The sequence below is a fragment of the Muntiacus reevesi genome, chromosome 4, assembly GCF_963930625.1.
Source record: "Muntiacus reevesi chromosome 4, mMunRee1.1, whole genome shotgun sequence".
NCBI classification, from domain to species: Eukaryota; Metazoa; Chordata; class Mammalia; order Artiodactyla; family Cervidae; genus Muntiacus; species Muntiacus reevesi.
Window position 1 is genome coordinate 144,362,197 of NC_089252.1, and position 16,892 is coordinate 144,379,088.

Sequence of the window (16,892 nt, forward strand, 5' to 3'; positions counted from 1 at the left end):
ATCCCCTGGGCCCCAGGCAACTCTAGCCACTAGAGGAAAGACAGTCCCTGTTTTTGTATTCCTGCTGGCAGCGGAGGGAAGTAGAAAGCAGGACACGTACAGCCACGATGAGGAAGTCCAGCCAGCACCAGGCATTGGTGAAGAACTTGACGAAGCCATAGGCTGTCCACTTGAGCAACATCTCCAGGATGAAGATGTAGGTGAAGACTTTATCAGCGTACTCCAGGATGGTGCGGATGGTCTTCCTCTGCTCGATGTAGATGTCCTCAAAGGCCTGGAAGAGAGGCAGCAGCTGCCTATAGTGCCTACAGAGAAACAGGCAACACGGAAGTACCACCCGCCACCTCCGCAACCCCTGGCAGCCTTCCCACCTGTGCTGGCCGGTCATCAGCTCCCCATCTTCCTTCACTCTACCCCTTGCTACACGTGGCTTTTCTTTGTAAAAAAGTTTTCTTGAGATGTCATTTTCATCCCTCATAATTCATCTATTTAAAGTTTACAGCGCAATAGCTCTTAATGCATTCAGAGTTATATATTCATCACCATAGTCGATTTTAGAATATTTTCATTAACCTCCAAAGAAACCCAACACCCTCCAGCCGTCACCCTCTAGTCTCCCGATCTCCCTCTAGTCCTGGCAACCACCAATCTGCTTTCTGTCTCCGCAGACCTGCACCTTCTGGACATTTTGTATAAACTGAACCATATAACATGTGGTCCTTTGTGAATCAGGGATATTAGAGAAGAAAGGGAAGTTGCTTTGAATGAGGCAAGCTAAGCAGTGAAGATATTTGGTCATTTGTATTCTTATCCTGATGAAAAGGGGGTCTTGGACTCAAGAGGGATCATGCTGAGGTCTAGGATGAAGATACAGACAAGTGTGAATTCTAATCCCCAGGGCTCAAAACACCAGCCCGAAGCACTGGAGTAGATTGTTACTCTTGGTCTACAGCCAAGCTGTGTTATTAGAAAAACTGGGCTTAGGCCCGTCCAGTCTTCCCTGCTAGTCCCTACCCCCCGGCCCAGCCAATCCCCCAGCAAATCCTCCCCCGGACCTCACCAGGGCACCACTGCTGAGTAGAATCATGAAGATGATGAAGGTCTCGAACCAGTTGTGCTCCACGATGAGGAAGCAGGTTTTCCGCAGGATCCACCAAGACTTGCCCAGTCCTTCCTCAATGTTGACCTGGCAGCACTTAAATCTCTGGACACAACCTGGCACCGGTGGGAGAGGCAGATCAGATTGTGGGACGTGCCCCGCCCAGACGCGCCCTCCCCTCCTCCCAAGGCCCCCCAGGTGCTGCCCCACCACACAGCACAACAGTTCAGCGGCTGACTCAGAAGTGGAGAGGGTGGTGGGCTGAGGCTATGCTGCCAGGCAGCCAGGGCAAGGCCCTCTGGTGAAGGGAAGATATCCGATAAAGAAGCAGTGAGAGGGAGGAGAAGAGGGTAGTCAGGAGGCAGACACGGTGGAAGTCTTGGGACTGATGTCGACAAAAATGGACAAACAAAAGTTTGAGAATAAAAACTTGTTACAGCTGAGAATCAAATGGGGAAAATGGTATCAACCTCCCTGAAATTGATGAGGCGGGGAACAAAGTTCCTGCAGATACCCACAGAGCCCCCCTCTCCCCGGCCAACCACTGACCCTAGCATAAACGTTGTCTGCAAATCATGCAAGTGCCACATGTCATCCGCCCTCCTGGCCCCCTTTCACCTTCCGTGAAGCAGGCATCTGGATCCAAGTACTCCTCAGGCTGCTCCACAGGGACTTCTTCAACTTCTGGTTTGATGTCAATGGTACTTCCTTCAGAGGAGCTGGTGTCGTCCAGTTTCTAGATACATAAGGAGAAAGGAGAGAAGCAATGCTACAGCAGCACATCTGCTCTATGCTGACTATGCTGCCTTTAGCACTGATGATGCAGCAGCTACAATTCAGGCTAGAAACTCATCCTCATCCAATTCACCATGGGCTAACAGTTACCACAGGGCCTTCAGAACCTGTCAGGAGGGGGTACAACATCACAGCCTGCTCACGGATGACAGGGATCCTCCCTAAGCAGAAGGTGCCTATAGCTGGTCTCAGTGGTACAGCTCAGACAGATTGACGGCAGGGAAGTATGCAAGGGTTTCCTCCAGCCTCTGATCCAGATGACTCAGAAGCAACAGAGGCAGATCTGGGAACATCTCAGGAATCTAGCTCGTCTGGGGGTGGATAGAATTGGTTCTCAAAGTTGAAAGTGAAGTGAAAGTGAAAGTCGCTCAGTCTTGTCCAACTCTTTTGCGACCCCATGGACTGTAGCCTGCCAGGCTCCTGTGTCCACAGAATTCTCCAGGCCAGGATACTGGAGTGGGTGGCCATTCCCTTCTCCAGGGGATCTTCCTGGGGGATTGAATCCAGGTCTCCTGCATTGCAGGCGGATTCTTTACTGTCTGAGCCATCAGGGAAGCCCAAAAGTTCAAAGTTGAGAGTTGACTATTTCAGAATCTCTCTGCCAGGCCCACGGCTGGACCAGTGCCAAGGCTGATCATTTGTTCTTACACAGGATCAAGACAGGTTTCTCAGCTGGGACCTTACATCTTTGCTGCCTTCAGGATCCGACTCGCTGCTGACGTCCTCGGTGTTCAGATTCTCAAAATCGGACTCGCCGACAGCGATGGGCACTCGCACGGTCAGGTTGGGGTTGTTGATGAAGGACATGTGGTCCTCGTCGATGATGTACTTCTCCACGCTGCTGCCTATGCCGCTGGTGGTGCCATTGCCATTCTTCTGGAAGTCACCGTTCCGGTGGATGTCGGCACCGGTGTGGTTGGCGATGCAGTTGGCTTTCTTCTCGTACAGCTCGTCCAGAGGTTTCACTTCATCGGCCTCGCGCTGCTTGAAATGGGCCTGCATGAAGGCATGCACTTTCAGCTTGATCCACGCCACGCCCTTCTTGATCCGGATCACAGAGATTTGCAGATTGTTCATTTCTCCATCATCGTCCGTGGCTGCCAGGTTGTCAGCACTGAAGGAGCTCAGAAGCAAGGCCAGAAACAGGTTCAGCACCTGTACCAGGAGCATTAGGAAAATGGCGATTGAATGGAGAATGGTGTTGGGTACAGTTATCCACTAAACTAGGGCTGTAAATTGCAAGCTCACAGGCTTACGTAAAAGACTTGAGAGTTTCTACTGTGTACTGTTTCACTCACATGGTGTTTTAAGTGCTCATGTCACTATGTGTATATTTTGTTTGGCCTTGGTTGTAATACGACGAGTTTAGTACTCCTTTTTTTGGTTCTTTTGTAGTGCTATTCACATATATATGTACTTCAAAACATACTGCTTTTCTTATAATCAGAAAAAGCAAAGGTTATATCCATTTTGGGAGAAAATTCTCCAAAAATACAAACAAAACGGTGGGCATGGATTATTGAGAAGGATCAAAGAATGCCTAGATACCATGTGTTCTTGAGCAGCAGATGTCCTGGAGGACCCAGGTTAGAAAAAAATTAGGCTTGGAGAACCAGACTTTCATACAACAAATCTAGAAGGTGGAACTGAAATATATTCCATGCTATCCTATTTTAAGAATTGATTTTGTTTTCCTGACATTTATCATAATTAAGTAGCTCTAGCAAGAGGGTGATGGTGACTTTTGCATTCTATATGTAAGTGTCAGGCCATTAGAAACAAGCTTCATTTATGTTTTTTCTTTCTTTTTTTTTTTTTTTAACCACATTGGGCATTAAGATTAATTTATTTTTCTTAAGACTTACTTTTGAAAAGTGGGAGAGATGTTCACTTCTTGATTTACACTTGGCCCTTATTTGCTCATACTTCTGAAGAAGAGTAAGGCATACATTTCAGGTGGAAGTAATCATATGTGCAAGGTGGGAGAAACAGAAATGATATATGAACTCTACGTATCTGGGTTACCTTGGCTACTTGCAGTATTACAGGGGAATACAGTCGGTTAAATGGAGGTCAGCTGATGAGGGCTTTGAAGGCCAGGCTGAAATATTTGAGTTTTAATTGGATCCACTATTGGTCCTTGAATAAAGGAGTCACAGATGATGACAGAGATTTGAGAAAGTCATTCCTACTAGGTACACACATGGTGGGTTGGGAGGAGGGGTTAGGAGTTAGGAGGCTGTTACTTCCATGAGTTGATAAGGGTCTGGATCAGGCTATAGGAATCTCAAACCTCAGCAAGCAGAAGAATCTCCTGGAGTGGGATGCTTGTTAAAAACGAGCATCTCCTTGGTCTCACCGGAAAGATTCTGATTCAGTAGATCTGGTGTAGGTCCTGGGACTTGGCCTTTTTTAATGAGTGAAACTCAAGGTGCCTGTAACGAAGGTGGTCTTCCTTGGACTTTTAGAAATACCAGATGGGTTGTAGAAACAGAAAGGAAGGGGCAGATCTCAAAAATACTACAAAGAAAGATGCATATATAGAAATGCTAAGAAGAAAGGTATGAAATATATCAGATATTTACCTGGAATGGAGAGAAAAGTCACAAGAGACTTACAGATTCCTAGAGATGACATGGGCAGAAGGATTGAGCCAACGGGAAACTGGGAAAAGTGTCATCACAGGCAGAAATAATAGTGGATTTTGTCGTGTGCTCAGGTGTCTGCAGCCGGTCATGGGAAGATGTCCCTGAGACTACTGAGCACAGGAGACTAGAGAAGTGGGAGGTCAGGGCTGGTGATGCTGACCCTACAATGGACAGCAGCTGTAGGCAGTAGCTGTCTTCACTGAAGGAGTGGGAAGACTGGAGGGATCAGGACTGAGGGGAAGATGGCTGGGAGTGGAGAATGGGAGTGACTAAGAAACATTATATTGCCTGTTTTTACAGGGCCAATGAAAGACGAGGGTGGGCAAGGCTGGTTCAGAGGTTGATGAGTAGGAATGTCCTACTGGCATATGCTTTTCTATGGCGGAAAAAGGAAGAGAACCACTCTGGATGAGCTTATAAGGGCTCATCTGAGTGTGTCTTCTTCCAGCTCTCCTTGTTGTACACTTGCAGGTGGGCTTTGGCCTGATTTGAAAGATAACTGCTTCTCAAACTATAACATGCATGTGGATCACCTGGGGATGTTGTTAAAAATGCAGATACTGATTGTGGGGAGTGGCCTAAGATTCTGAATCTCTAGTACACCCTTGAACGTTCTCATTGCTGGCAGTCCTCGGATGACACTTTGAGAAACAAGGTGTTAACTTCTGTTGGTGAACATTCTATTTACAGAGGCAAGAGACAGCAGGTGGATAGAGTGAAGCAAGGAAGTGATTTGAAATTTATAAACATCAGATAAAATCCTAGGATGGCTTAGATCCATGGTTCTCAAAGGAGGGCAATTTTGCCCCCTGAAGACAGTTGGTAATGTCTGGAGACATCTTTGGTTTTTACAACTTGGGCTGGGGGTCACTACTGGCCAGTAAAGAGTAGATGCCAGGGATACTGCAAATACCTTACAATACACAGGACAGTTCCACAACAAATAATTATCCAGCCCAAAAGATCAGGCTGAGAAGTTCTGAGGTTTTTTTTAATAGTAGAAAGACCATAGACTTTGAAGTCAAGGATCTAATATAAGCCCTGCCTTTTATTAGCTGTGGGACTTTGGAAAAGTGCCTTAACTTTGCTGAATTTTGTTTCCACAATTGTGAAAAGGTTGACAGGTTGTGAGGCTCATGACCCAGTAGGCCTCTGAAAACAGCAGTCTCTTTTCCTTTGTACCTTAGGGTTCTTGGGCCAAGAAAGAATAAAGACCAACACAGACATGGAAGGACTAAGTAGACTGGGCTTCTGGGTCAAGAATAAAATGCTCAGAGCAAAGAACAAAAAGATGTACAAGTTAGTACTAACCACCAAGTTGCCAATAACCATGACCATCATGAAGACAATGAGGCACATGGCCTGGCCAGCCACCTCCATGCAGTCCCACATGGTCTCGATCCATTCCCCGCACAACACTCGAAAGACAATGAGGAAAGAATGGAAAAAGTCATGCATGTGCCAGCGAGGGAGTTCACAGTCCTGGTTGATCTTGCAGACACATTCTTTGTAGCTCTTTCCAAAGAGCTGCATCCCCACCACGGCAAAGATGAAGACAATAATGGCCAGCACAAGGGTCAGGTTGCCCAGGGCACCCACTGAATTTCCAATAATCTTGATCAGCATGTTCAGGGTGGGCCAGGATTTGGCCAATTTGAAGACTCGGAGCTACGGAAAAGAAACCCAAATGAAATATAATTAATTTATTCTTATCACATGGCTACAATAAAAACATACTAAATTAGTAAGATCATTACATTTCCTGAGCACCCTTGGAAAATCCTCAGGGTTTTCTAACAGTATCTTAAAACTGAGAGAAACTGAGGCACAGATGAAGGAAAACTAATTAACTGTAAAATAAGTGAAAGATTTAGAGCTAAGAACCAAGAATACTACCTCTAGTCCCTGCATTAGTCTCTAGGTCAATCCACCTTTTAAAAATCCATACATGAACATATCCTTTTCCTGTTGATTTTCCCTTGACTTCTCAGCAGTTGTATTAAGGAAAATGTGATTTGTAGTTAACCAAAAGATGAGCTTGGTAAGGACAGTGAGAATAAATCATCTGTCTCTTTAAAAAAGCAAGGATTTAAAAATTCTACATATTTCTCTTAAAAATTCTACATATCTCTGCCAATAAACAGGTTATAAACTTTGTGACATGCTTGGACTAACTGGAAGGAAAAGTACAGCCTCTTAGGGGCAGTTCCAATATACCAAAAACCTTATGAAAAGGGACTACATTGATATTAATTCAGAGGATATAACATTTTGTATCTGTTAATCAGAAAATTTTTGTATTCTGTGATGAATGATTATAAGGTCTTGACTAACCAGCTGAGAATTATAATGAATAAAGCCCATGAACAGAGATCATCATCGTATGTCTTAAGTTAATAACTACACATGTATAACAGGATGTAACAGGAATTCTGGTAGAAAGCAACCACACTGATTTGGACAATTTTTTTTTTCCCTACTGAAAATCTGAGTTTTATCTGAGAGTTCAAGATTTAGCAGGTGATGCTCTGTATGTAATCTGGGTCTCTCACAGTTTTTCACCATTCTGACTGGATGTTAATTTATTCAGAGTATTAGTGATAATGCTTCTTTCACTTAATTCTTCATCTTATCTTCTAAATAGCAAGAACTACTCTCAGAAAGTCTACTGTTGGCTGGATCCTAAACAAAGACCAGTAAGCAGAGGTTCCAGAAATGAGACAGATGTTATATGTGACTTGGACTGAATGAGATTTCTGTTTTATAAACAGTTTCACTCTAATCCAATTCTCTTTCTTAGATAAGCTGAATATCCTTAAATCCTTTCCATTGTGAGTGCTTAGGTATTTTCCCAGTAAGAGAAACAAATCTAAGCCATTTCTGATGCTCTGTCTGAGTGGGATACCCTCAAGGTAACTCAGCTTCTCAAGGGACTCAATCAGGACATCACTCATGCCTATGCTTCATGGGAAGCTATTCTGAGGATATTGTTAACTGTTAATACTTTCAGAGGCATGTTAGTAATTTGAACACTAATTTTTTCAAATACATTAAGAAAATCCTCTTAGCTAAAGATCTGTGTTCAACAACTAATTTCAATATAACTTTAAAAAACAATATTTTATTCTCATTTTCTGAAAGGGGTCACCATGATAGAAGAAATGAGCCATCTCTGGAAAAGGGAGAAATATTTGCCATTTCAGGGAGATGTTCAGAGAAAGAAATGGGCTCACCAGCAAATTCAAATCAGACCTCAGAATAGCTCTTGTGAATCCTTCTTCATCTTTTAGATTAACCATTATTTTCTGAGGAACTTCAAAAAAACTGATTTATGTTTGTTGACTGATTAAAAAAACCTACTTTCTATATTAGGTAATTAGCAGAAAAGTTTTTCAATATTTTAGTTGATAAACCAATAGACAGTCAACTGAAACTGGGAGCAGAATACAGCTAAGAATTTTGTAAAATCATCAGATTAACTTATACAAAATTTTTCCTAGTAGCTACAAGACAGGAAAATGTAAAAAAGAAATTGGAGAAATATGGAATACCAATCGGAAAGATCGCAGCACCGAAAGCCCCTCCACGTCTGCTAGACTCAGTTCCATTAAACTGAGGGAGACAATAAATCCATCAAAAATGTTCCAACCTTCTTGGAAATAATAGTAGGGATCCATGGCTATGAGCTTCAGGAACATTTCCGCTGTGAAAATTCCAGTGAAAACCTAAAGAGGGGGAAGGCAGGGGTAAGAAAAAGAAATAATAAAAAGAAGATGCCTCTATCATTATCTTTGAATACGGCATGTCCAAGAAGCCACAAGCATCAGCCTTCACTAAATTCTGCCTCTGAGGACATCAATACCTGGATGTCCCCTGACAACTCCATCCGATGCAGGAAAGTCTTATTTTCCTCTTGAATGAAGAGGAAATGTTCCCATCTTTGTTGCCAGAACTACCCAATACATATTGTTCAAGAGAGCAGTTAAAAAATTATTCTAAGCAATCAGGAATATCACACAGGTGACTCCTAAAGGGTCAGCAGTCATTTGAATGTGTATGCCACATTTGGGATATTGACCAAAAAAAGAAAAAAAAATCACTCACTGTGTTCTAATTACAAAAATACAGCATTATTCCTGATTTAACATTATGTATCTTCTTGAATGCAGACATATACTGCAGAGCTTCTTATGTTAAATGGTAAAAGCAACAGAACATTGCTTAAAGTGTGTAAAATATTAGAGAAATAGTCTCACTGCCTTGCATACAATTATTATTTTAATGTACTCCTTTTTTTCAGATGCATAAAAATATTTTGTCAGAGTTTAAAACCACAGACTACATAATATCTTGGCTTTTCACTTATCTTGATTTATCATGACTCATTTCACTTAACACATATTTTTCACTTATGACTCCATTCATGTTGCAACAGTCTTCCTAGTTCCCACTTTCATTGCTTGTATAATATTCTACTGGGTAAATACATCCTCAAAGAATTCTCTCATTGTTGGAGACTCTGGTGCTTCCTTCTGATTTTTTCAATATGATAATCAAGGATGTAATCATTGTTCTAGATTTGGAGCTTACTGGGTACAAGAATTTCTTCTCTCTGTTACCTGACTCACTCCCACCTTTCTGCCTTTCAGAGCATCGTGTGTTTCCCCAAAGCCTTCTGTATCCTGAGGACCTTAGTAGCATAACGTGTAGGCAGAAAGCAAAATCCTATGAACACCAGTTTTGACAAGATCAATACCCTCATTCTAGGCTGACCACGTAATATCCGACTATCACTAAATATCCTGTTTTTAGAGGAGAGGACTTTATATGCATCAGATTTAAAATTCATAATCAGTCAATAACTGTAACCTCTTGGTTACCAAGTTTACATATGAAGGGGCTTGAGAAAAACTTCAGAGATATGGTCTGAGGTCAGAATTAAAAATAGTGAAAAATACTTAAATTATACTTGTTTGGAAAGACACTGAATTAATGTGTAGCAAAACAAAACAGAATGACTTGATGAAAATAAAACAAAAGGGGTAAGTGGTTTGGAAAATTTTGGTTTCCATATACATTTCTAAGCTTCTCCCATCCTGGGTTGGGAAGATCCGCTAGAGAAGGGATAGGCTCCCCACTCCAGTATTCTTGGGCTTCCCTTGTGGCTCAGCTGGTAAAGAATCCGCTTGCAATGTGGAAGACTTGAGTTCGATCCCTGGGCTGGGAAGATCCCCTGCAGAAGGGAAAGGCTACTCACTCCAGTATTTTGGCCTAGACAATGCCATGGACTGTATAGTCCATGGAGTGGCAAAGAGTCGGACACGACTGAGTGACTTTCACTTCCCAGGTGGCTCAGTGGTAAAGAATCTGCCCGCCAATGCAAAACACGCAGGTTCGATCCCTGGGTCAGGAAAATCCCCTGGAGAAGGAAATGGCAACCCAATCCAGTATTCTTGCCTGGAGAATCCCATGGACAGAGGAGCCTGGTGGGCTACAGTCCATAGGGTTGCAAAGAGTTGAACATAGTTGAATGACTGAGCACACTCACATGCACTTTTTTAAACTGAAGATGCAATATTCTAAAATTGAAAGAAAATACTCCCTGAAGAGATCTGGTCAACTTAAATCAAAAGTTCATAGTGCAAGCTAAGTGTGTACAGATGGAATATTACTCTTTATGAGGTCAGTCAAGTGGGGGCAGATAATCAAATCAACTCTTGACACACACTTTGCCCTTATCGTCAGCCCATCAAAGATTTCTCTGCTTAGAAACATTAACGCACTTAACGCACACTAAGCAGAAACTGAATCTGCTGTCCCGTTGGTTCTTGGTGAACACACAGAAAGTGCTCAGTAACAGAACAGGGTGATGAACCTCAGAACAGCTATCCTGTGAATTCTGGTTCCTGAGAGAAGATGCAGTTCTGTGGTGCTGCCTTTTAATGGGAGGCTGGGCCTCCAGATGCCTGGTAGAAACACCTGTGATAGGGACTTCCTGGTGGTTCTGTGGCTAAGACTTCACACTCCCGATGCAGGGAGCCCTGGTACAATCCTTTAGTCAGGCAGTGAACTAGATTCTGCACACCACAACTGAAAAAAACACAAAGAAAAAAGAAAAAAAGATACCCTGCGTGCTGCAACTAAGACCTGGCACAGCCCAATAAATAAATAAACATTAAAATAAAAAAAAAGAAATGCCTGTGACAGAGGTATGCTGCTTCATGCCTTCAGCCCACACAGTGGGCTGCCCTTGTTTGGAGTTTGGGTAAATATAAGTTTGTAGCTGTTGGCTGTATGAAGGAATTACTTTTTTGAAAAATGGAGAAGAGCAGATTCAAGGTTATTCTTTTGATGCCATCAACAACTGTATATAAATGTCACTCTTGTGACTGTCATCCAATATTCACCTCAGAATTTATGTTCTAGTGCAGCTGCTATCGGTATAGCTGGGAATCTCTGGGGTCACTAAGACCCTTTCAAGGGGCCTGAAGTCCTCTCTCCCTTTAAAAAGAGGTATACATAAGGGACTACAGGGAAGAAAAATGACAATATGAAAAGGATTCCATTCGGCTGAAAACTTAGTTTAAGCTGCAGTTAAGAAACCATAACATTCATGTGTATTTGGTGAAGGAGGAAAAAACAACTTCTTGTTTTTCCTTTTTGGCTCAGAATCTCAGAAATTACACTTACGTGTCAGGTGAACCTTTTGCCCTTCCTTCCATACTCCTTCCCCTCAAAAGATCCGGTCCTAAAGCCCTATCCACATGGAGCGGGGCTCAGTGTCAGGTGTTGGGGCCCAAGCAGGGCATCTGTGCAGGAGGGCGGCTTAGTGTGGGCTGTCAGAGCCGATGCAAGCCAAGAAGAGCGTCCACTCCGGGGGGACAGTCCCATGTCTGAGCAGGATAAGGAGAGTATTTGTGTTGCATGCCTGCCCAGCACAGGGTGTTGAAACCTAAGGCGGATGGGAGGGTGTCCCCCATGGAGAGGGTGGGAGACCTGGCAGAGAGAGTGACAGCTTAGGCAGGTGGATGCGGCATCCCCAGGGGGAGGCCAGCCTGGTGAGGGGTGTCAAGGACCCGAGTGGGTTGATGGCATCCAGCCATTCAGAGAGGTGGCCCAGTGAAGGGTGTCAGGGCCAAGCAAGCTGAGGGGGAAGTGGCCTAGGATCTAGAGCAAGCTACAGAGGTGGGTGAGTGTGTGTGTGTGAGTGTGAGTGTGAGTGCTGAGTGAGAAGAACTTCTGGGGAGGAGGGGCAGTGTGTATTTCTGCGTGATTGTGTGTGTGTGTGTGTGATCGTGTGTGTGTTTGTCTGGAGCCAGCTACAGAGCTGGGCGAGGAGAACTTCTGGGTGGAAGGACAGCCTGAGAGTGAGTGTGTGTGGGGGTGGGAAGTGTCCCTGCAGACGGGCAGCAGGGAGCGGAGAGTCAGCGCCTGAGCAGGGCAAGGAATGGTGCCCCGGTGTGGGATGTCCGCGCCCAAGCAGGATGTAGACAGCTTCTGGGTGCGGAAGCCTGGGCTGGGGTGAGGAGGAGTCCTTGCAGGGGAAGGCCCACCCTGAGGCGTCTGAGCTCAAGTGGGGCAGAGGAAATAAGGCTGCGTGGGGGCCGCCTGGCCAGGGAGGATGGGGCCTGAGAAGTGTGAGGGGGGATCTAAGCAGAGGACACTTGGGTGCTGATGCTGGAGGGCCTGGCACGGGGACTCAGGGTCTGACCAGGGGGAGGGGACCCCCATGTTGCAAGAGGTAACAGTGGCTTTTTCTTTTTTAATGAAATAATATACTAAGGATAGTGGCAACCAGGTTCCTTTTTGTGGGAGAAGGAGTTATAAACAGAAAGAAGAAAGATAGAATGAGCCCTGTAATGGTAGGTTAGAATAAGCGGTGAGCCCTGTACAGAAAGGGCCCAGCTATGCGTATTGCTCCAACAGATGTTGATTTCTAAACATCAATTTCCACTAAAAACAATCAGAGTTGCTTGAGAAATGGCAGATTCCAGGCCTGAGACAGGAAAAAAAGTATAAAGTTAGCCTGGAATATTTCTGAGAAAACAAGGCAATGAGGACTTGTTGAAAGGACATGAAAGCTACCTTGAAGGGACTCCCACTGCCAAATCAGGAATGGTTTAATCATCTACATACAGGATAATAATGGATTAAAACCCACTGAATAAAACTGAAAACTGGGAGTCTATACAGATATAATAAAGGAATAAATCAAAAGTTTAATGAAAAGCAGGAAGTTTAGATAGTTTCAAAGTGTCTTTCTCATGAACACTTATTAATTATAAACAGAAAAAGAGTAACTGTACATGCGAGAAGCCTGGAAGAACCTCCTCAATCAAGTGACCAAGGGACCAAGGGCAGAAATGGGACACATGGAAATCACGTGCCACCTGGTAGACGCAATGAGAAAACAACAGCCTCACCTGGGCAACAGTCTCGCCAAATGCATGACCTGAGTCTGATCAGGAGGAGGCATCAGACAAAGCAAGATTGAGGGAATTCTACAAAATAACTGGACAGTCATCCTCACAGGTATCAAGGTCACAGAAGTCAAAGAAAGACTGAGGAGCTCTCTCAGAGTGAAGAAGGTTAAAGAGACATGATAACTAAACTCAAGAGTAACTCTGGAATGTCATTTTTTGGGTATAAAGACATTATTGGACTTACCAGCAAAATCTGAATGGGCCTCAGAATTTGATGGTAATGTACATGGAGATTTCCTGATTTTGGCAGTTATATCATGGTTCTGTAGGAGAATGTACTTGTTTATAAAAATGTACACTACAAGGACTTCCCCAGTAGTCCAGTGGCTAAGACTCTCTGCTCCCAGTGCAGGGGGTCCAGGTTTGACCGCTGGTCAGGGAACTAGACTCTACATGCCTCAACTGAATAAAAAAAAAAAAAAAGATCCCGCACACAGCAACACAGACGGACAATCTTGGGTGCTGCAACTAAGACCTGGCTCAGCCAAATACACGATAGATAAATAAAAATAAATAAATAATTTTTAAAAACCACACATTACAGTATTCTGGGGTGACAGGCTACATTAGCAACTTACTCTAAAAGATAGTTTTTTACATTGCACTTGAAACTTTTCTGGAAGACTGACATTGTTTAAAAAGCTACCATATAAACTCACTATTGTGTTCAAATGGTTACCAAAACAACAAAAAGGCAGGAAAAGGACGATTACATTTACCTACTAAACAATACAAAAGTCACGTAGCCTCCCTGGCTTCAATTCCCTCTATAAACACGGGGGCTGGATGGAACTATCTTTATGCTTCCTCCTACTACGAACAGTTTTTCTTAGGGAGAGGCTAGAAGAGACAGGGATTGATAATTTATAGACTGCTGCTCTTATCTTCCCTCAAAAACATCCAAGGACAAACACAATAGTGTACATCTATGTACAAACACAACCCAATTCACTGTCCCAGCTGTGGAAAAAGCCTCTCTGTCCAACCACAGGAGAAGGTCCTAGTCTATTTCACGAGTTAGTTCATCCATCTTTTTTTGGTTGTTGTTCTCTTACTCTCAGGTTCAGTCAAAGGCTGTATCCACATTTCCAAGTCTTTGAAAATTCTCCTACTGAACTACACTTACACAGTTCCTAGGTATGAAGAGTACTGTTCACTATTTCCAAAATTTCTGTATGGGTTCTCGTTTTATCCTCTCAAATACTGATGACGTGGTATTACTCTCATTTTATAGATGCAAAACATTTCTGGGCAGAAATCAATGGCTTATTCACAGCTAATATCCAAACTAGTAAAGTAATGCTCAAAATTCTCCAAGCCAGGCTTTAGCAATATGTGAACTGTGAGCTTCCAGATGTTCAAACTGGTTTTAGAAAAGGCAGAGGAACCAGAGATCAAATTGCCAACATCCACTGGATCATCGAAAAAGCAAGAGAGTTCCAGAAAAACACCTACTTCTGCTTTATTGACTATGCCAAAGCCTTTGACTGTGTGGATCGCAATAAACTGTGGAAAATTCTGAAAGAGATGGGAATACCAGACCACCTGACCTGCCTCATGAGAAACCTGTATGCAGGTCAGGAAGCAACAGTTAGAAATGGACATGGAACAACAGACTGGTTCCAAATAGGAAAAGAAGTACATACGACTCAAGGGTACGTATTGTCACCCTGCTTATTTAACTTCTATGCAGAGTACATCATGAGAAACGCTGGGCTGGAAGAAGCACAAGCTGGAATCAAGATTGCTGGGAGAAATATCAATAACCTCAGATATGCAGATGACACAACTCTTATGGAAGAAAGTGAAGAAAAACTAAAGAGCCTCTTGATGAAAGTGAAAGAGGAGAGTGAAAAAGTTGGCTTAAAGCTCAACATTCAGAAAACTAAAATCATGGCATCCAGTCCCATCACTTCATGGCAAATAGATGGGGAAACAGTAGAAACAGTGGCTGACTTTATTTTTCTGGGCTCCAAAATCACTGCAGGTGGTGACTGTAGCCATGAAATTAAAAGACGCTTACTCCTTGGAAGGAAAGTTATGACCAACCTAGACAGCATATTAAAAAGCAGAGACAATACTTTGCCAACAAAGGTCCGTCTAGTCAAGGCTATGGTTTTTCCAGTAGTCATGTATAGATGTGAGAGTTGGACTATAAAGAAAGCTGAGCACTGAAGAATTGATGATTTTGAACTGTGGTGTTGGAGAAGACTCTTGAGAGTCCCTTGGACTGCAAGGAGATCCAACCAGTCCATCCTAAAGGAGATCAGTCCTGGGTGTTCATTGGAAGAACTGATGCTGAAGCTGAAACTCCAAAACTTTGGCCACCTGATGCGAAGAGCTGACTCATTTGAAAAGACCCTGATGCTGGGAGGGACTGGGGGCAGGAGAAGAAGGGGACGACGGAGGATGAGATGGTTGGATGGCATCAGCGACTCAATGGACATGAGTTTGGGTAGACTCTGGGAGTTGATGATGGAGAGGGAGGCCTGGCGTGCTGTAGTTCATGGGGTCGCAAAGAGTTGGGACACGACTGAGTGACTGAACTGACTGCATGTGTCCAAAATAGAGCTCCTGATTTTAAACTCCACCCTGTTCCTTGCTCAAGTCATTCCCATTTCCCCCTCGGTTACCCAATGCCCCCAGTCTGGGTACCGTTCCTGCTATCTCTCCCTCCCCCTGCCTCCAGAGTATCCTGGACCATTCACTGCTCTCTGGCCCCACTGCTCCTCGTACATTACTTCTCCCTTGAAGACTCTGCCCCTGGAGTGCTTTCCCATTTTAGAGCTTGCTCTGGTTGGCTTGGCCCCCTGAACATCAGCTACTGACCTTCTCCTTTCTCCCTTTTTTTCACTGATGATTCTGAGCAAAGTTGTCAGAATGCTCACAACTCTAATTTCGGTGTGACCCTAAATTTCTAGGTTTTCGAGAAGGAAAAAATGATGTTATTTGCTGGCCCAGTCTGAGGTAATTCTGTTGGTAGTATGTGGCAGTAAAAATCAAGGACTGATTCTGCCAAAAGCGAGTAAAGACTTTAGAAAAAAAAAAAAAAACTATAGAAAATATACCACCACTATCAACAACAAAGTTGATCAAGTAGTATTTCTCATTACATAACCATTGGGCAATAACATAAAGAGTATATCTACATGATGCTGTTGATTGGCTCAAAAATGCTGCTTGACGGCCAAGCCCCAGAGGTCAGTCAACCACACAGCGAGCTGACCCTCAGGCACCTTTCAGAGCAGGTTAACAGATTTCCTGGATAGTCTATGGTGGTGTCCTGCTTCAAGACTACAGGTATTTCACTGAACTGCCCAACACAGTGGTGGGCTGCAAGTGCATCACTGACTCAGACATGGAGATTGGAAAGAGTACAGCAGCATCTTGGAAATATACTAGGGAATACAATCAGCTATGACAACTAACCAGATAAGGGATCCCTTTTGCCATGTATGTTTTCAGAATTAGAAGTCAAAATGATATCACTATTATAACACACCGATAGAGTATTAAGCCTTCAGGTAGAAACTTTGTGTGTGTATGAGAGAGGGAGAGGCGGAGAGAGAGGAACAATTACCAGGCAGTGATCATGCAAAATTACATGGTAACAACTAGAATGGTATGCCCATGGTGCAATTTCTAAGGATTATGAGGCCAGATGACCTACAGGATTCTTTCCAACTAATTTTTTACTATCAAAATTTAATCAACTCCTGATTTTTGTACTAAAGAAGATAGTCCCCAAATCACAACTACTTGACTTCTGAATACACTGTATAATCTATTTCTCTTTTAAACTGCATACTTATCATCTAAATAATACAAATTAAGTTTATGACTTGAGCCAACATTAAAATAAATTTG

The 16,892-nt window shown here is 43.4% G+C and overlaps 1 protein-coding gene across 11 annotated transcripts in view; it reads right to left on the bottom strand.

The window, feature by feature from the left end:
• The window catches only part of SCN8A (sodium voltage-gated channel alpha subunit 8), a 119,713-nt gene that overhangs the window by 24,959 nt on the left and 77,862 nt on the right, over positions 1–16,892 (bottom strand). For all 11 annotated transcript variants that reach the window (XM_065934375.1, XM_065934373.1, XM_065934370.1 and 8 more), the window contains 6 exons: positions 8,094–8,267; positions 5,854–6,210; positions 2,579–3,049; positions 1,718–1,835; positions 1,061–1,215; positions 101–274 (listed from right to left, as the gene is read on the bottom strand). In XM_065934375.1, coding sequence (XP_065790447.1) covers positions 101–274; positions 1,061–1,215; positions 1,718–1,835; positions 2,579–3,049; positions 5,854–6,210; positions 8,094–8,267 — 1,449 coding nt within the window. The remainder of the gene's footprint in view (positions 1–100; positions 275–1,060; positions 1,216–1,717; positions 1,836–2,578; positions 3,050–5,853; positions 6,211–8,093; positions 8,268–16,892) is intronic.